Source organism: Bipolaris victoriae, assembly GCF_000527765.1.
Source record: "Bipolaris victoriae FI3 unplaced genomic scaffold scaffold_127, whole genome shotgun sequence".
NCBI lineage: Eukaryota > Fungi > Ascomycota > Dothideomycetes > Pleosporales > Pleosporaceae > Bipolaris > Bipolaris victoriae.
Window position 1 is genome coordinate 34,061 of NW_014575265.1, and position 18,908 is coordinate 52,968.

At 51.4% G+C, this 18,908-nt stretch overlaps 11 protein-coding genes across 11 annotated transcripts; 6 read left to right on the forward strand and 5 right to left on the reverse strand.

The window, feature by feature from the left end:
• Positions 1 to 922: 922 nt before the first annotated feature.
• Positions 923 to 2,633, forward strand: COCVIDRAFT_41947 (hypothetical protein; the record flags this gene model as incomplete). Its single annotated transcript, XM_014696312.1, has 4 exons — positions 923 to 972; positions 1,036 to 1,471; positions 1,521 to 2,159; positions 2,448 to 2,633. 4 exons carry the CDS (start codon positions 923 to 925, stop codon positions 2,631 to 2,633), a joined length of 1,311 nt encoding a protein of 436 aa, XP_014551798.1.
• A 225-nt stretch (positions 2,634 to 2,858) lies between these two features.
• On the forward strand, positions 2,859 to 4,460 carry COCVIDRAFT_111968 (hypothetical protein; the record flags this gene model as incomplete). The annotated part of the gene is made up of 2 exons (XM_014696313.1): positions 2,859 to 3,532; positions 3,584 to 4,460. 2 exons carry the CDS (start codon positions 2,859 to 2,861, stop codon positions 4,458 to 4,460), a joined length of 1,551 nt encoding a protein of 516 aa, XP_014551799.1.
• Positions 4,461 to 4,885: 425 nt separating this feature from the next.
• On the reverse strand, positions 4,886 to 6,040 carry COCVIDRAFT_20013 (hypothetical protein; the record flags this gene model as incomplete). The annotated part of the gene is made up of 1 exon (XM_014696293.1): positions 4,886 to 6,040. One exon carries the CDS (start codon positions 6,038 to 6,040, stop codon positions 4,886 to 4,888), a length of 1,155 nt encoding a protein of 384 aa, XP_014551779.1.
• A 1,501-nt stretch (positions 6,041 to 7,541) lies between these two features.
• Positions 7,542 to 8,057, reverse strand: COCVIDRAFT_20014 (hypothetical protein; the record flags this gene model as incomplete). Its single annotated transcript, XM_014696294.1, has 1 exon — positions 7,542 to 8,057. One exon carries the CDS (start codon positions 8,055 to 8,057, stop codon positions 7,542 to 7,544), a length of 516 nt encoding a protein of 171 aa, XP_014551780.1.
• Positions 8,058 to 10,368: 2,311 nt separating this feature from the next.
• Positions 10,369 to 11,496, forward strand: COCVIDRAFT_41951 (hypothetical protein; the record flags this gene model as incomplete). Its single annotated transcript, XM_014696314.1, has 3 exons — positions 10,369 to 10,731; positions 10,793 to 10,972; positions 11,020 to 11,496. The coding sequence occupies 3 exons, from the start codon at positions 10,369 to 10,371 to the stop codon at positions 11,494 to 11,496; spliced, it is 1,020 nt and encodes a 339-aa protein (XP_014551800.1).
• Positions 11,497 to 12,617: 1,121 nt separating this feature from the next.
• COCVIDRAFT_30731 (hypothetical protein) lies at positions 12,618 to 12,923 on the forward strand (the record flags this gene model as incomplete). The annotated part of the gene is made up of 2 exons (XM_014696315.1): positions 12,618 to 12,675; positions 12,724 to 12,923. 2 exons carry the CDS (start codon positions 12,618 to 12,620, stop codon positions 12,921 to 12,923), a joined length of 258 nt encoding a protein of 85 aa, XP_014551801.1.
• A 270-nt stretch (positions 12,924 to 13,193) lies between these two features.
• On the reverse strand, positions 13,194 to 13,695 carry COCVIDRAFT_111987 (hypothetical protein; the record flags this gene model as incomplete). The annotated part of the gene is made up of 2 exons (XM_014696316.1): positions 13,194 to 13,424; positions 13,498 to 13,695. The coding sequence occupies 2 exons, from the start codon at positions 13,693 to 13,695 to the stop codon at positions 13,194 to 13,196; spliced, it is 429 nt and encodes a 142-aa protein (XP_014551802.1).
• Positions 13,696 to 13,710: 15 nt separating this feature from the next.
• COCVIDRAFT_111970 (hypothetical protein) lies at positions 13,711 to 13,899 on the forward strand (the record flags this gene model as incomplete). The annotated part of the gene is made up of 1 exon (XM_014696317.1): positions 13,711 to 13,899. A coding segment is annotated over one exon (189 nt), but the record flags the coding sequence as incomplete, so codon positions are not given.
• Positions 13,900 to 14,158: 259 nt separating this feature from the next.
• On the forward strand, positions 14,159 to 15,538 carry COCVIDRAFT_41954 (hypothetical protein; the record flags this gene model as incomplete). The annotated part of the gene is made up of 2 exons (XM_014696318.1): positions 14,159 to 14,247; positions 14,302 to 15,538. 2 exons carry the CDS (start codon positions 14,159 to 14,161, stop codon positions 15,536 to 15,538), a joined length of 1,326 nt encoding a protein of 441 aa, XP_014551804.1.
• A 78-nt stretch (positions 15,539 to 15,616) lies between these two features.
• On the reverse strand, positions 15,617 to 16,573 carry COCVIDRAFT_41955 (hypothetical protein; the record flags this gene model as incomplete). Its single annotated transcript, XM_014696319.1, has 1 exon — positions 15,617 to 16,573. The coding sequence occupies one exon, from the start codon at positions 16,571 to 16,573 to the stop codon at positions 15,617 to 15,619; it is 957 nt and encodes a 318-aa protein (XP_014551805.1).
• Positions 16,574 to 17,552: 979 nt separating this feature from the next.
• Positions 17,553 to 18,065, reverse strand: COCVIDRAFT_30735 (hypothetical protein; the record flags this gene model as incomplete). Its single annotated transcript, XM_014696320.1, has 3 exons — positions 17,553 to 17,680; positions 17,729 to 17,800; positions 17,858 to 18,065. The coding sequence occupies 3 exons, from the start codon at positions 18,063 to 18,065 to the stop codon at positions 17,553 to 17,555; spliced, it is 408 nt and encodes a 135-aa protein (XP_014551806.1).
• Between the last annotated feature and the right edge of the window lie 843 nt (positions 18,066 to 18,908).

The window sequence follows — 18,908 nt, forward strand, 5'->3', positions numbered from 1 at the left end:
TAAGAAGATCAAGTGCAACCATCTTTTCACCGCTTTTGTTGTATGAAAAGTTTCTAGTGAGAGAATTACTGCTTCTTGGTCGTTAGTTCTGACCTTAGGCTCAAACATGATGAGAAGAACAGACCATCTAGTGTATCACAGCTTTGTTGCTCGGAATCTCGACATTGATCTAATATTGTTCCCTAGATTGCGCACACCTTCATGGTTACAGATATAGACTACAGAAACTTTGAACTTTATATTAACAAGATGTCTTCTACTACGTAGTCGACAAATGAAACACACTGAGCTCATGAGAACTTTTAATCGCATTGATGCTACCTACGGTTCTTGATTTGTGTGCATTTAAGCGCAATCAATACATTTCTGATATTGCTAACTTGAGAGAGATTTCAGTGTGGGAATGCTCGTTGGACTATTTATCGTAGCACAATCTGGGTGTGATAAGATAGTTTCTACCAATGAATAAAATTAATAAGACAAATAGCACGCTGGTTTTTACGAAATTCGTATTTATTTACTAGAGGTATGATTGCAATCAGCCGTTGGAGGTCTCACGGCGTATGGCGATGTGCGCGACAGCAGGATTGCGAGTCGACAATTTCATGCAAGAGAAAAAGCGGATTTCGAACGTTAACATCCCTATAGTCGCACACGGCGCAATATCATCAAGTAAATAAGGGATGTATTGAGCGGACGAATTCTGGCGGAAACTACTGATTTACTTGGTTAGTGACGTCGTAAACGCCCTTGGTACGTATGTAGTATACAATCACGCAACACTACGTGGGGCAAAGCGGGGAATTTGCTATTGAGAAGGCCGAGGTAGATTGGGTATAGAATACGAAAGATGCCTGGACTTAAAATTCAATTCCTGTACACTTCGTACATCCCGAAACACATCTCGATCATTACAGGCATCATGTTAGACTCACACAAGCGTGTCGGGCTGATTGGTCTTTCAGCAAAAGGGTTTGTGCTAAGCATTGAAGTATCGAAAGATCCGACGCGTGAAACGGCTAACATGATATATAGCTCCTGGGCATCTCAATCCCACCTTCCTCACTTTCAAAAGACCTCGAAATACAAGATTACGGCCCTTCAAAACAGTTCGCAATCCTCTGCTGAAGTAGCAGCCAAGAAGTACTCTCTGGACAGCGTCTCGACACATGATAGTCCGGCTTCGATTGCTCAAGATCCAAATGTCGATATTGTAGCTGTCAGCGTCAATGTACCTCAGCACTACGATCTCATCTGGCCAGCACTCGGAGCAGGCAAAGATGTATTTTCCGAATGGCCACTTGCTCGGAACGCTACGGAAGCTGAAGAGCTAGTGCATTTAGCGAATAAGAAGGGAGTAAAGACCTTGGTCGGACTACAAGCGCGTCAAAGCCCATCTATAATCAAGGCGAAGGATATTGTTGGCTCAGGAAAGTTGGGAAAGATCCTCGGAACGACTATGTTCGGCCATGTAAGTGCACCCAATCCTTAAGCAGTACTCATTCCTAACAATCTATGAGGGCAACATGTTTTCAGATGCAATCCCAGAAAACCTATTGTATGCGCTACCAATTGAAGCAGGAGCTAATATATTGACTATACCTTTTGGTCACGCTGTTGACGCACTGTGCTATGTTTTGGGTAGTGAGCTACAGGGCATTGTCGCTACCCTGTCCAACAACTACCCCGATATCGATCTTGTTGATGGGAATGGCAAGCCGGTTGAAAAGCGCAAAAAGACAGCGCATGATTTTGTCAGCATTACGGCATCGCTCACCAATGGCGGTGGCAATGTCGCCGTGACATATGCCTCAAGCGTATTCCGCTCTGGACATAACTTCTACTGGGAAATCATCGGTTCGGAGGGTACTTTGGTTCTCGAAGGGGGCATCAGCGGCCATATTCAAATGTTCCAACCAACTGTCAAACTCGCAGTCGGCGAGGGAGAGCTCAAGGAAGTTGAAGTCGAAAAGGCAGGTGACTTTTCCTTTAGTGTGGGGAAAGCCTGGGATGCATGGGCCGGCATTGGGACGGTGAATGGATACAGTGTCACAACCTGGGAGGAAGCGCTCGTAAGGCATAAGATGATTGAAGCCATCTATCGCAGCGCGGACAAGGGAACGCGTGAGAACTATGTTAAAGCTTCATTGATATCTCTGGTCAGCGCTAGCGCGGGAAGCAATGCACCTCGGCTGTGGCGCACAGCGAACGCCCCTTCAACTGAGTCGGACTTCCCATCAACAAAATCATCGTGGAATAGTTCTACTAGTCGCTTAGCTACGAACTTTTACTCTCTCCAGTATAACATACATAGGTTACGTCAGATCCACAATTGTTTTAGCCAACCCGGTAACAATTGCTGTTAACACCTGCCAAGCCTTCTATTTGCCCGCTTACAAGCTTTTTCTTACGTTATAGTTACCATCCCATCGCTCATTTTTTTCCAGTCAAGCGCCTCATCAGGTATGATGTCACACAACCATGTCAGTTTGCACTGCAATTCAAAGCATGGATCATCCGCTTCTCATGATGGCAAAAACCAGATTGGCATCCTTTCGCCTCCGAGATTTCACCACCTGTTCTCGACTATTACATACAAGCTATACATCCTGGACCGCTTTTCAAACTGTTGATAAACTAAGAGATCTCTCGGCATCATAAAGCTTGTTTATCCTAGGGTCTTGTTATACTCTAGTCTGTCGAACCACTGGCACTCCATCAATCTTCAGTGGTAGTAATTGCCGCTTTATCTAAGACCTACTACGTCTTGTGGCCGTCCAGCATCTCTGCCGACTGGGGAAGAAGAAACCATAATACTTGAGACTATTCCAGTCATCATAACTAATTTCACATCCACAATGCAATCCTCACCAACTCCCTCACGCTCCTCATCCAGCATCTCCTCCCATGATACACGCGAAAAACAACCATCTCCAACACCTCCACTCGACCCAACCAAAGAAGCCGACGCAGACTCAGCCCCAAACTACCTCAACTGGGCCTCCCCCTCTGACCCCTCCAACCCCTTCAACTTCCGTCGGGGCAAAAAATGGCGCACAACCCTCCTCGCATGCAGCATGACCTTCCTCGTCCAAGTCTCGGGCACAATGCTCACATCCGCCGCACCGCAAATAAACACCAGCTTCGCCATCAGCGACGAAGCATTTCCGCACTCGTACTGGCCGGTGCTAAGCTGGAACCTCGGCGGCGCAGCAGCGCCTCTGATAGGTCTCCCTCTGATGGAGAATTTCGGCGTGAGATGGAGTTACATGATCATCTATGCTGTTATGATCGTCTTTATCGTTCCGCAAGCGCTGGCGCGTAATTTTGCTACGTTGATCCTTACGAGGATTATCACGGGGTCGTGTGCGGGCGTGCTGGCGAATATCACGTCGGGGATTGTAAGCGATGTTTGGAGACCGGGGCGAGTGCATAGTTTCTGTACGTCGTTGTATATATTTGCGTTGCTGGCGGGGTTGAATATGGGGCCTGTGTTTGGAAGTTTGGTGGTGAGGTATACGACTTGGCGATGGTAAGATGATGGCTATGCTAGTGCGGTAGTAGACACTGACGAGTTCGGTAGGATCTTCCTGGGCCAAATCATCCTTTACGCCTCCTTAATACCAGTGTTGTTCTTGCTACTTCCAGAAGTCCGACCGGATGTTATTCTCACGCGGCGCGCCCGTCATATACGCGCGAGCACGGGAAAGCAAGTCTACACTGTAGCCGAAAAGCAACAGACGAGTTTCCGCGACATTCTCAAAGAGACGCTCGTTCGACCCTCACGTATGCTCTGTACGGAAGGCGTAGTGCTGTCGTTCGGCCTTTGGAGCGCATTCTGCATAGGAACCGCCTTCATGTTCACGCAGTCTATCGTCCAAGTCTTCTCTGAACTCTATGGCTGGACCTTCTTTGGAACAGGCCTAGTCCAGAGTGCGGTCGTCATTGGCGAACTCATAGGGCTTTTCGCATCGCTGGTGCAAGACCGAATCTATTTCGCATCTGGCAGACAAAATACAGAAAACCCGGGCAAACCGATACCGGAAGCTCGCCTCTACCTGAGTATTCCCGCGTCCTTCATTGGCTTAAGCGGAGGTCTCTTCTATTTTGCCTGGACATCTTATTCCTCCATACCGTGGATTGTCCCTGGCATATCACTTGCTTTTGTGGGCTTCGGCATGTTTTGCAGTACAGCCGCAGTGACGTCGTATGTCGTCGATGCCTATGCAAAGTATGCAGCCAGTGCAATTGCCGGCATTGCTTTTCTCGAGAACACGATGGCAGCGTTCTTGCCACTGGCAACGCAGGATTTGTATCGTGCACTCGGTTTCCAGTGGGCTAGCAGTTTATTGGGCTTTGTGGCCCTGGCGTTGAGTTGCATTCCGTTGGTTTTGCTAAGATATGGGAGGAGTATACGTGCGAGGAGCCCGTTCATGAACCAGGCGGGTTATGAGAATTAGATAACGATAGCTTTGCAACTATCGCTAATATACCACTGGGCAGTTTTATATCCTTTAAAGCAATGATCAGCTTAGATATCATCGTCAAGTCTGGTTTTGTATCAAATCGAAATGATGAGTTCCAACAAACGCACTAATCAAGTAGTCTTCAAGATAACGACTACAGCTTGATTCCATGTGAAAGCCTGAAGAAAAAATATATAACTATCTCTGCACAGGACCCTACAAACACGCCATGGAATGCAAATGTACTTCACTTCATCCTTGCTCTACCCCTTCACAGCCCACCCCCTTCCTTCTGCACAAACAGCACACAGCCCCAGGTGATCTTACCCGCTCAAACATCAATCTATAGTAGATGCGAATGCATGTGTATGTTTGTGATGGTGATGGAAATAAAAACAGATTGAAGAAAAAGTGAGTTTTTACACAGCAGCGTAACCACCTCTACTGCCACTGCCCTGTACCGTATCCATCACCTTTCTCGCGAAATCTTTTGCAACGTAAGGGATGTCGCGGATCGCATCACCATGGGGTAGCGCGTCCCAGCCACGAGCACCGTAGCGGTTGTAGTTCAGCCAGGAGCCGAAGATGAGGTATGCGGCGATTGCGAGGAAGAGGCTATTTTTCGATATGTGATTAGTTTCTTGAATTTGAGATGGGTGTAGAAGAGGAGAGAAGGGTGAAGGGTGCACATACATGATGAAGAACCAGCCAAAGAAGCCCCAGTGGGAACCGTTGTCGGGCTCAGGCGCATCTGCGCAGGCGTATTTGGTCCGCCACTCCAAGCGCAGTGTGCGGACCTTCTTGTCCTTGGTGTCAGGCTCCACCTCATACCCACAAAAGCGAAGACTGGCGTCACTATCTTCGCATTTGCCCTTGCTATTTTCCTCTCTTGCCTTGAGTTTGCCTTCTTTCTTGTCATCCTTCTTATCATCCTTTTTGTCGTCGTCCTTCTTATCATCCTTCTTATCGCCGTCCTTGTCATCCTTGTCGCCATCCTCATGCGGGCTGTTGTCCACCTCGTTGCCCTCGGATCCGGACCTCTCCTTATCACACACAAACTCAATAATGGCGCGCTGATTCATGCCTTCCTTCTTGTCATCAAATGGAAATCGGCCGCCGTTCAGAGTCGCTCGGACACCCTCGCGCGCATCAGAGTTACTCTTTGAATGACCTAGATTCTCAAACTTGGCGTCGATTGTTCGGCCATTCTGCATTGGGTAGGAACCTGCGATATCGATGGGCGTGATGCTTGTACTGTTCTCCTTGCTGAGATCAACCATTTCCCTAATGGCGCATACCCTTGCGCCGTGGTGGCACTCGGTATCGAGTGAGCCACCCTTGTGCCATTTGAGGGCATTGCAGACATCAAGGGTGAAGTTGTACTTGAACTTAAGCTCCTTTTCCAGGTCCGATTCTTCCCAATGTACCGTATGGGGCCCACCTAGCTCTTTGAAGTTGAAGTGTGCGCCATCAGCGACGATGTTATCGCACTCGAAGGCCCATGCCGTCTGGGGGAGGAGCGATGTAGCAGCGAGGAGAGAGAGTAGTGAGGCGCGGGACCGTGAAGGTGCCATGACGGCTGTGATGATGTGATGCAGGCGTGATGCCGGATGGAGAGACAGGCGACGGTGCGATCTTTCGATGCCCGATACGACGGTAGTACGGGGGATTACGAGGTCAGGGAGGCAGGCAGCGGGTCGTCAACTGGTCTGCAGAGGCCTTATCGGTAGGTCGATCAACGGATAAGCCGGGTGAGAGGCTTTAAAAAAAGCGTGGTTCAAGAAGGCTAGTAGCGATACAGGGGGATTTGCGCGAGACGGTAGTGTCGCGTTGTCGCGTGGGCCGTGTGAGGAAAGTTGGCGCGGATGACGATGTTCAACGGCTGTCGCTTAGTCAGACGGTCGGAGTTCTCCTCTGCGCCGATCGACTGCAACATCAACATTGAACCGTCACCGTCACAGGTTGACGACAACGACATCGACGGCAATGCCGTCTGGTCAAAGCACAAATGCACCGAATGCTTTGCGCGGGGAACGTGCAGTAACGTTGCATTCTCATCGGATCGCTTCATGGCAGATCAGCCCTTGCACGTGACGGGCAAGCAATTGGCACGAGACTTTGACCTTCACCATCAGGAATAGTGTCCTCTCGGCATGGTATTGGCAGATCGAACCCAAGTATCACTCTCCAGCCTATAAAGGCAATAGCCACATCGATTTTCAAGTATTGGTGGCTGCTAGCGCCCCTGTATGGAGCCTGCGCGGAGCATTCCCCTTGGAATACGAGCGCATGGTGCTAAAAATAGACCATGGTGTCGAGAAAAGGCTAGGGTACATCTGGTACATTTTTCATGACTTACAAAACTATCCAGTATACACCTGGCTTGATTGGCTCAACCGCAAAGCAAACACCAACATCCTGAAACACGTAGCGATGTAGTAATGGAAATGTGCGGAAATTTTCTTAATATTGACATGCGAGAAAAGAGTGGCTAGTCTTGCTATACGACCGTTGCATCAGGCTCTACCCATGTTAGATGTAGCTAGTACACTAAAAACAACAGGCTAGTGGCCTGATTGTGCAGGACACATGGCATGAAAACAAGATATTGAACACGGACTCGAAAAATTACCAAACGCCAGCTATGCAAAGTCTAAACCCAAACAAGAAATTGATGATATCCCGCGCATCATGCTAAGCCAAAAGATCGTGATGACGTGGAAGTAAGAACTCAAAAAAGTGGACAAAAAACACCGGGAATGCAGGAAGTAGAGGCCGGGATGGAAACAGTGCTATCGTGAGATATTGACGGTTGGAAAAGATGCAAGAAAAGATTCGAGAAGAAGTGGAGAAATGCTGGTTCCAAGTGATGGGAGATACAATGGGCTGAATGCGTACAAAGAACGAAGTGGAAAGAAATTCCCAGAAATTGAACGGACATATGCTGTTGATGGAGTGGAAAGAGGAATTGCGCCGTGAACCGCTCATGTCTGCCGGATCATGAGAATGGGGAAAAAAAAATCTCAAATGCAACCCGAGTAATGCAACTACGAAAGGAAATTCATGTGAAGCGCTTTATTTTCCCTGGCCTCCTTGCTGCTGGCCTCCTCGGGGTTGGGCAGGCATTGGGTACGGGAAGGGAGCATAAGGGAGTTGGTAGCCTTGGCCAGATCCAGAGTTGCTGCCAGCAGTAGAGGTGCCAGATGGAGAAGAGGCGGAAGAAGACATTGTATTTGTAGTGTTGTTGCTAGTTGCTTCGATGGGTTGAGAATGCGATCGTTGTAGACGGTCAGAAGGTCTGGAGGAGCCTTGTTGACCGGGAGATTGCGAAGAAGTTAAAGTACCTGTTGATTGGTGACGCACAAGTATGGAGCGGTTTGGTCGAGGAGTAGACTCGGGTGAAGGTGTATGTGGATTAGTGATAACAATCACTGGCGTGGAGACGGTTTGTTCAGCGGTAGATTGAGGAGTTTCCGTAAAGTCTTGACGGGTAGAAGAGCCTGCGAGAGGGCTGGTTCGAGATGTGTCGTTGGTATCGGTAGGCTTTGTGGAGTTTGATGCGCTTGGAGTCTCGGAGGGGCTATCACTCATATAATGGAAAGTCGCAAGTGGTTGATGGTTGTCCTAGTCGAGGAGGTGGTTCGAAGAGTGCGTAATGTTTTGACAGACTGCTTGCAGTTTTTCGGGAGGTCGTAAGCGTAAGAGTGTGGTGATGGTTGAATGTAGTTGTTGTGTTGGGTGATGATGATATCTTGAGTTGAAAGTAATCCAGTCCTTATATCCTCGTCGACGACGACACGAGCCCCCAATCTCGATCGCATTGAAGTCCGGTTTCAAGATCACTAAGAATCGGTAACAGAGAGAGTGAATCCTGAATAGAGAAGATGTCCTAAGCCGGCCGAATATCACATCACTCGAGCAAGTCGTCCACCGCACGTCTTGTGAGGCCCAAGCGTCCGTTTGTCTGAGCAGCAAGGTTGAATACTATTGGACTATGTAACAGCCAATTTTGGTCTTGGGTCGTGAGCCGGGACCCGTAGTGCTGGAAAGAGTGACACTGGTAGCGGAGCCGGTGGATGGGGTAGGAGCGTGTGCGGATGCCTTTTTTAGAAGTGTGGCGTCGGGACCACTCTCTTCTCCAAGTATTCGGAATGCACGGTCGGCAAAGTGCAGCGGGATGCTGTAGGGCTGCTGGTGTGTCAGATGCTTATTTCGAGCCGCACGCACGAGACTTGGTGTATGCCGTCAGAGTTGCAGGCCAAGTAGCAGAGTATGCCGGTCCAAGTCTGGCTGTGGCTGGATGGTGACGGATGTGGGATATGGGATACAGATATGGACAACCGGTTGGACGGCTGGAGTGTTTGATCATCGCTTCACAGCCCAATACGAAACCGATACATATACATGGCGAAGTTCCATTCTGGTGTCTTCTCGCATTCGGCGGTTCTTGACGGAAGTCTGCTTTGTCGTCCCTGTGATAAGCATGCCAAATAGCCAGAGACAGCGGGTCGCTCGTTCAAGACTAGGCGCGCAGAGCAAAGACGACTAAAAGGTTATTGTGCAACTCTGTCATGGCAGGTGTGGCGCGCGTGCCGTGTGGTGAACGCTACCCGTGGTCGGTATGGCCGATCCAGGTATCTGGATAAGCCAGAGTAATTTTTGGGCGCAATTGACAGTCGATTGGTCCGCCGAGAGCCGTTCCATTATGATTTCGTACCGGCCCAAGGCTCGAGTCAAACGCACGGGCGAATAAGACAGTTAGGTGGTTAAAGGGTCGCTAATATTAGCTGTCTTAACACGAGGTGTACTAGGTAGTTGCCGGGCCAGGGGGGGTTACTCAGCTCGCGTCAAAATTCCGCCGTCCAGCCAGCTGCACGCCGTCATGCGGGACTTTTCCTCCCGATCTGTCTGCCATGAAGTCATCTCTGCCGCTTGCAAGCCCATGTGCACAACTTGTGAGATGTACCCCGACACCTGGTGATGATGATGCAGGCGGGTGTTTTGTCAGCAGTCGTGTTGCACTCGCTTGCGGATTAGTGAGGAGCGAGAGACCAGGGATAACCCTCCCGCCAACCACCTGTTCTTCTAGAAGTTTGCCCAAACCGGAGCCTGGCGGCGCAATCTGATGTCAAGGAAGTCATGCTTCGCATTCCGCACACCGGGTTGCAATAAGCCTCCAAGAGCTGCGACTATGCATCTGGCGGTCAACAGTCACCTCGCGGGTTGGGCGAGAAGCGTACACAAGCTACGTATGCTTGGGATTTCCACTAGGCGCGGTGGGCCTTGGCCAGTGAGAACAGCGCATAGCACGATGCCCATTGTGAGAAACCCATGATTTCTCCATGGTAATGGCTTGATTCAGATGAGGAACGATACCGCCCAAGGAATCTAGGGTGGTGGGTACCTTGCCGAGACGCAGATGGGTCCATCGGGTCCGGGCATCCACCACAACAGCCCTTAATTAGCTTGGGACCGCCAGAAAAAGGGGTAATTAATGCACTTTGCCGGCCAAAAGCATGCTGACACAACGTTGTCAAGCAATCAAGTGCAGCGCGTCATTCCCATTCCTTACACGCTTTGGCTTACTAAAGACGCCCAACCGATTATCTCATCACTCGTGCCTTAGCAAAAGCCACAACAGGAGCGCGATAGTCAGTCGTTGCAAGTGCATTGCAAAGACATTGCAAATACTTACATTAGCAGCACTGGAAAAAGCGCTTGTCGCACGCTGGAGAAATGGGAAGGTCGAGCGCCAGCAGTACATACATAAAGATGGCGTAGGAGACCTGGACTAGAGGTAAACTACTACTATTACTACTACTACTACTTGACTCTGAGCAGCTTAGATGCTCGAATAGATATACAACTATATTATCAGATTAAATAAAGATTATTTACAAACATGGCCAATACCCATCGTGCCGCCCTCCTCAGCAGCCCCGGCAAGCCTCTAGAAATAACAGATGCAGACACCCTACATGCCGGTCTAGGCGAAGTCCTAATCCGAAACCATGCCGTCGCGCTTCAGCCTCTCGATGCCAAGATGCTGATTGCAGGTTACGGCCCAGCTGCACACCTCGCATACCCCGCGATTCTTGGTACCAGCGGCGCGGGCATCATCGAAGCGGTAGGCGAACACGTACAAGGACTGGCCGTGGGTGATAGGGTAGTCTTTGACACCAAAGCATATGTTGATGCCAGCAACAACCAAAGGACGGGTACCTGGCAGCAGCTGGTCGCATGCGATGCCAAAACCGTAGCAAAGGTATGTGTGCTGTTCAAGGCTAAAGTTCGCAACATCGGTCACTTGGCTGATATGTAAGCAGATTGGCCATGTCGCTTTCGAACAAGCCGTGTTGGTCGATTTTCCGTTGCAAACAGCGGTCGCTGCCTTGCACGTCTTCCTTGGAATGGGAAAGCCCGGTAGTGGAGCAAAAGAAGAAAAGGTGCTGATCTGGGGTGCTGGAGGTGCGGTTGGTTCGTATGCAGTCCAATTTGCGAAACAAGTAAGCTGTCGATTCCACGACTTGAACGTCAGACTGACTAGTTCAAGGCCGGGTATACAGTAGTCGTCACAGCATCGCCGCGGGATGTTGAGCGCCAGATGAAGCTAGGAGCCAGCGAGGTGGTCAACTACAAAGACACTGATGCAGTCGCCAAGCTACGCAGTCTGGGACCGTACAAGTACCTCTTCACTACAAGCGGCGATGCAGCCTCCCAAAGCGCACTGGCATCGCTTCTTGAGCCTACAGGAGGCAGTTTCGCCAGTGTTCTACCTGGTGCCGTTGAGCTGCCTGCGAATGTCAACCTCATATACACGGCTTTCTCGCAAGCGGCGCAGAAAGATGAGTACTCGGAATGGCGTGACTGGTGGTACCAAGAATACTTACCCAGAGTGCTTTCAGGAGGTCTCGTAGAGCCAGTAAGATTTACCAAGGTCCAAGGTGGACTGTCAGCGTTGCAGCACTCGAGCCAAGATGTGTTTGACGGCAAAGTCAAGGGGAAGCTCGTCATCGATCCCCAAGAGTAGCAAATGGTGAAATAATCATACCTTCATTATCACGTGTGCCTAGACGTCAGTGGCATACTCTACTTGTGCAGGTCCTACATGAAGTCGGTGTGTAAGGCGTCAGCATGGCCCAAGCGGGTAGCATGACGACTATGATGACGGCGGGAATCAAAAAGCAATGTGTCTTCTGTGTGGCCTCTGGTAGTCCATTGACAAGCCGGTAAGGATACTGTGATCGGAGATGGTGGCATTTGTAGCGGTGAAGAAGAGTGTTGAAACCACAATTGTGTGGCAAGTACTCTATGTCCATACATCCGCGTGTACTTGCATGCGTACAACGTGCATAGCTAGCACCGTCATCGCGTTGCGCGTAAACGCCAAATCACGTGCATATTACACACACGCCAATGACATCACCTTTGCCATTGCTCTTTGATTGTGATTGCAACGACTGAGGCTTGCCAAAGTTTGCGATACACCCTTTCTTTGAGGTAGCAAAGAGGTAGCTTTGTCTTTTCCCGCCACCCCCAGTACGGCCATCTACAGTTGCATGCGAGATCTGAGATCTGAGATCTTAGATCGTACGCCGCAAAGCGGGTCCCGCTAAGGGGGGAGACGGCTGGGCGACTGGGTCAGGGACAAGATGGGATTCCGGCTTGCCTATGCATCAGTGGATGGGTATCTGAAACTTCCCTATATGCGCCATGTGCGTGCTAGTCGCTCAGTCGCACGACATTGGCTGCAGTACGTTGATGGGGCTTGTGTCCCTGGGTTGTCGGGACGATCATCTGGGGGTCATGATGTCTTCATGAAATGCAAGGGGCTAGTCCCATCGCACTGTGTACCTGACTCTAGACTCCTCGGGCCGTACGGTGAAGATGTGCATCTGAGATCTCATTGTTTGATGTGCAGCAATCCGATCGTTGACGTAGGAGTATCCAGGCCATGTAGCAGATCGCGCGATGGTGACGATGACGACGTTGCGAGAACAAAGGCATGGTGAACATCAGTCTTCTGGAAGGGTATAAGAAGACCTGAATTCTTCGTCTTTGCTCTCACCATCAACTTAGCAACTCATCCATCTTCACAACAAACATCCAACCAACACCACCTTTCAAACTTCACCACCAACAACCATCAGCATGTCTGCCAACCCCGGAAACGTCATTGGAGGCCACAAGGCCAACATCAACAACCCCAGTTGGTTTCCCTTCACTTCTCTCTCATACTCTCACTGACTCGTGCCAGACACCTCGGAGGAAGCCAAGCAGCATTCCAAGGAAGTCCTCCAGGATCTCGAGAACGGCGGTGAAATCACCTCTAAGTCCACCAGCGACCAGGACAAGAACCCCAACAATGTCGCTGGCGGCCTCAAGGCTACTCTGAAGAACCCTAACGTTTCCGACGAAGCTAAGCAGAGCGCCGAGGAGAGGCTCGGACAGTTGTAAGCCGCTCATGACTATGCAATACGAGGGCTTGATGCCTATGGGAGGATCGATGAGGAGGGAAGGCATTGAGCCGAGTCGGTAAATATGAGTGTTTTAGCACCGTCAATGACAATAACGCTTTACGCCTCGCGTCTTCAGCCTTGACCGTGCATGTTATTTGACCTTGAGCGCTGTTAGCGGCATCCATTGGTGAGATTACGATTGCCACCCACTCACAGACCACCCTGATAGATGTTTTACAATATTCTTGCGTTTCCAGTTTTCGATGCTCTATTTCTTCTCCTTCAGCAGCCTCATGACAACTTCCACCACCCTCTTAAACCCCTCCATCTCTTCTTCGACTGTCCCGCCCATGCCTGCACTCGCAAAACTTGATGAATTCCCTACGTATACAGGCTTCCCTATCTTACGCGCAAGAACCTTGGATAACCGTGTTGTGAAGTCTAGCGTCGAACCGTGGGTGAAGAGGGGCGTGCTCAGTGTCTCGGCAGGTGTGACTTTCTGTGTATGACGATTTAGCATTTGCGCGTAGCAAGCACATTAGTACGTGTATGACAAGGTATTGAAGACGCACATTGGGCATGGCGTATACAAGGGAGCCCATGGGAGCAGAAGACGCCGATTCAGCTGTCGAAGTGGTGAGGAAGACGACGAGATTGGGACCATTGTTTGTGAGTTGCAGGTGGATATTTGTGGCAGGTGCCTTGGGCAAAGGAAAAGACACTTGTATGGGCGCATGCGACGCGCCAATCTGGGAGTTTGAGGTAGCCATGGCGCGCCGTAGAAAGTGAGGTTGCAGAGACGTGCTATGGCTTTGTATGTGGGTGGGAAAGTGGCAGGTGGGGTAGTAGCACTGTTACTAGTCCGTACCTGGTGGCGTCACACACCCTCCAACAAGAGATTCCCCCGAGCGAACCGGCGACTTCTCAGATATCCTCCGTGTGACAAATTTCCTCCGCTGATAATGAGATCATAATAAATTTCAATATCCCGGATCTCATCGCTTCAACGTGTCAAGGCCTACAATTTGCGAGTGTGGAGAATACGGCTGCACGTGGGGTAACAAAAAGATAGAGATAGAAGCTCTCTGCAAAAGTCACTTATCTATACAGCACTTGAAACGTATATAGACTACAACAGGGTGTGGCTACCATTCATTCCGGAAAGAAATATCCTGATACGTCATACGTCAAATATCTACCAATAATCAAAGTTATAAACTATAACGAAAAAAAATGGAAGAGGAGGATTTGCACGATACTTACGATCCCACATCTGATCCCGAAGAACAGAAACTCATCATCTCGGTTCTAGACTCATTCCGGTACATATCGTTTTTGGCTCGACTTGCACAGTTCGACTAACACATGTAATCCAGCTCCTACCGCCGCCACGCGCACTACCATGCTACTCACACACGGCGCCAAGCCTTCTATTCACTCCCCTCAGCCCACTGGACCCTCCTCTCACAGCCCCCCTTCTCCCTCCTTGCTACCTTCTCCGCTGTAGACGATCTAATCGACCAGAACGCCAACCTAGCTGAAGCCATATTTGCCGCGGGATTCAAGTCATTCCTGGCACCCACTCTGGATAGCGAATGGGTTGCTTCCATTGTTCCCGAGAAGTATGCGCGCGACGAGTTCAAGGTCTTCGATATCGTGCTAGACGCGCTCATAGCAGATGGCCGGGGCAACAAAGCGGGCCAAAACGACCTGGAAAAGGCACGGAGTTGTGTCAACCAATTCTACCGCGAATGGAGTGAGTCGGGCCAGGAGGAAAGGAAAGCTTGTTTTGACCCTGTTCTATCGGCTCTGCAGGAGGAATTTACTTTGCGCGCCAAAACCGCTGAGGATCCAGTTTCTGAACCTGATCGCGGTGACTTCAGAGTCCTAGTCCCAGGCGTGGGCCTCGGGCGTCTCGTCTTCGACATTTGCCGCGTGGGATTCAGCGTCGAGGGCAACGAAATCTCGTACCACATGCTCATGGCCAGCGCGCTCGTGCTCAACGAGACAAAACATGCACATCAGTTTTCCATTGCGCCCTGGGCACTTGGCAGCTCCAACCATGTCTCGCGGGCGGATCAGCTGCGCACGGTCGAGATACCGGATGTGCATCCGGCAACGGTACTCGGGAAGGAACAGGCGTCGCGAGTGCCGGCTTCGGACCGCATGAGCATGTCCATGGGCGACTTTTGTGTCGTATATGGTCGATCGGACTATGCAGGTGTATTCGATGTAGTTACGACTGTCTTCTTTATCGATACTGCCCCGAATCTCATCCGATATATTGAGGCTGTGGCGAACTGCCTGAAGCCAGGCGGGATATGGGTGAATCTCGGTCCTTTGCTATGGCACCCGCCGCCACCTCGCAGAGATCATGGCGAAGGGGACGAAGGCGAAGCGAGTAGGATAGAAGGCGATGCGGGAATAGGGGACCCGGGGTCATTCGAACTTACCAACGACGAAGTGATTGCGCTGGTGCAGCACTTTGGCTTTAGTATAGAGAGGCAGGAGACGGATACGATTCAAACAGGGTATATTACAAACACGCGGAGTATGCTACAGAGTACCTATCGTCCTTCGTTCTGGATAGCACGTAAAAAAGATGAGAAATAGAAAAAGAAAAGGAAAATCGTCGCTGTGTTGTTACTCGAAATAGGTAATAGTAAGATACGTAGAAAGAAGGAAGCTGTACTACAAGAAATCCTCCTCCTCCGCAACCGACCAACAAACGCTACACTCCTTGTACAGTTTTGCACAAAACTCCCTGACCGTCATGTCGTGCCCGAAATCAGTGGCAACCGCATGTCCCCTTGCACAATACCACGTCCAGCCTTCGGGCTGCCTCTCGAGATAATTCTCACCGGGCGACCACGTATCCAGCGAAAAGGTGATACGACTCAGCTGAGGGCCCCGGGGCACCGTATCCGACATGTCTGTGCCGAGCAGCTTGAGCGACTGCGAGGCGTGGTACCAGATCCACAGGGGATTCCAGAGGGGGTCTCCGAGGGCTTTTGCGTCGAGCGTGAAGGTCTGGATGGATGACATGTGTTTGAGCTGTTGGCGCATGCGGCGGCCGAGAGACCAAGACGATGAGGTCATGGAGCGTGGGTCTGTGACGCCGAGCATAGCGGACGTGGTGATGAGGCTGAGGGAGCAGTGGCGGATTTTGGAGAGGGTGGCGGGGGAGATGTTCCAGACGTCTGTGGGTTCTGGTGTTGAGACGGTAGTGGTGGGGGGAGGAGGGGGCAGAGGAGTGGCAGGGAGAGATTTGTAGGTTTCTGGGGAGACGGAAAAGTGGAAGGTGCGGCGTTTACATAGCATGTCCATGTATTCTGCGTGGATCTGCTTGTTGGTGAGGAAGATGCATTTGTTGTTGCGTTGGCGGGGGCGTGATGGTGTTGATAAGGTCCAGCGGCTCGGGTTCATCCACGATACTACGGAAGGTGCGTGAAATGATGGGCGTGGTGGCGCGGGGTATACGGGGTCATCGAGAAAGTGTTCGTAGACCATGTCCCGTAACTCTTGGGGTAACTCTAGAAAGGGAAACGGCTTTTGTTCTCGTTGTTGCGTCTGGCGGTGGTGGATGGTGATTACGAAGACGACCAGGGGCAAGAGTATCGCCGTCAGTGTGATGAACCATGTTTCCATTCTGAGGCTTGCAGCAGACATGGTAGATGCTACGGCTGTCCATGCTGGCCATGGTGATGCCAAAGTTGCTAATGCTGTCATGGTGAATACCAGGCTGGCATCTGGTAGTAAGCAAGTGGCCAAAGGGATCGAAAGTGGGTAGACGAAGCGTCACAGGGCAGCAGGCAATATTTTGTTGGCTGAGATCGCGAGGAACAAGAATTTGGGCATGTGCAAAGGGGGACGAGATGAAACGAGCGACGGCAGGTGTGAGCTGAGCTTATGTTTGTGTCAATATGTTGGTGCCTGGTGCCTGGTGCATACGTGCCCAAAGGCCATGTGAAACGGGGAGGAAGCGCCGCAGATGGGGTCGGTGCCAGCTACGTCGTAACTAGACAGCACAGCCACATTGCTATTTCCGCCTGCGCGAACCATTGCTTTTAATGTACATACTACACGGCGAACCAGCAGAGTCATGGCACGACTGGTTCAGCCACATGTTCCCGATTAGCCTTGAATACGACAGGGGAGGGGTAGGCGTGTATGCAAGCGAAAGGGGCCAGCGTAAGAAAGAGCAACTAGGGATGTAATCATGCAAGAAACATAACATGTACACAGGCGAATGCATGGTCAATTGGTAGTGCTGCGCACAGTCCATGACGAATTTAGTGGTTTTGAAAGACCTCATCACTAGTAAGTGGAGTATCGGTGATTTTATATTTTTGATTCACAACGTTCAATGGTAGGGATGCAACGGGCAAGCATGCCCGTCGTGGGCATGTCACCGTCTAACTTGTCATCGATGCACAGCTTAGAAGCCGCATCTTGTCCTTGCATTCGTCGCGCATGTCCCTCGTGGGTATCGTGTTGGGTTTCCAGCCCTATTTTCAACGCCCCTGGTCGACGCCGTTGGCTTGATCGACGCCACTGGCTGCTCTCTGTTTGCTGCTCACAGCGCACACGTGAGCCTGCTGTCCTTGCCGCTGGTAATGGTCGGCAATCACTCTTCTTCCTGCAAGAAAGGGTTGGCGATTTCTTCGCTTCCGTCCACGGGGGAGATGACGACGAGCAGGGTACCGCGTGCGACGATGAGGCCGAGTTTGCGGTATCGGATATTGCCATCCTCGTCTGCGGTGGTTAGCGATGCCAGGGTGTGTATGTTAATCTCTCGCATACCTGTAAGAGCCTCTTTGACCTCGTCGAGGACAAGGTTCATAAGCTGGTCGTAGCCTTTTAATGTGCCAATGACTGCGGGGAAGTTAGCCCCCACTGGTGCTTGCAAAAGGACCAAATTGCCCTTCTTACCTTCTCGGCCTCCGCTGAATTTGACAGTAATTTGCTTGTCCATGTACTTGCTCAAGTCGAGAATGTTTTCCTTCTTGGGGCGCTCCGTCTGGCCGCCAGCGTGAGCTCCTCCTCCGCCGCCTCCACCTCCTCCACGACCGCCGCCCCTTCCACCGCGGTCGCCTCCTCTGCCACCGCCTCGGCCGCGAAAAGCGCCTCGCTCAGACATTGTATTGGGGTTGGGAGAGAGTGACGAGTCTAGGCGATATGGAAGGGCTTGTAGTGACGTGCGGGCGGGAGCTGGCAGCAAAAGAAGGTGGTCTGTGCAGAGGGGTGCTGGGTTGCTGGGGGGTTACGTGTGGCAGGGGGCGTGGCTGAGTGTGGCTGTCCCGCCATGTCACGTGATACCAGACCGGGGCAGGCGGAGGTAATCTCCGCCCCTCGCATCCACAGTGCAGACGACTCCGCCGCCGGTGCCATGTCGCAGTCGCAGTCGCAGGCGACGCGTGGGCCCTGCGGTATTTTCGTCGCGTCTCGGGACAGACCAATGCCGCCGGACCAGGCCTTCTGGCTGCTGGCACGCCCTCTCATAGGACAATATAGTATGGCCACGCACTCTTTTGCCGGCGCTCGAGTCTTCAGCAGCGTTAATGGCTCAGTTTCAGGCCGTCTCATGGCCGTTGGAGCTGTGCGAGGCCGCCGGGCAGTCGGCACCGCCTGAATCGCCAACGATGCGCCTCTTATCACAGGGCCACGCTGGGGCCAGGCCATGCCAGAGTGCCCTACTCGCCTGCTCTGATTGGCAAGGAACTCCGCTCTGTTAAAAAAGCTCGTCCTTATTTCCGGTGCGCCGCCCACCGCCCATGCCCACCGCCCTCTGGCTGCCCACCCCTCTCTCTGCTTCTTCCCGTGCAGCCACTCGGGCGCCTTCAGCCACCGACGAGCCGTTCATCTCCCTCCCTCGCCCACGCTCTCCACTGCTGTTTCCTCCTCCACCCTCCACCCTCCGGCACTCCTCTCCCCTCGCGCTGTGCCCCTCTGCGTGACATGTCTCTGCTTCGGTAGCCTGCGG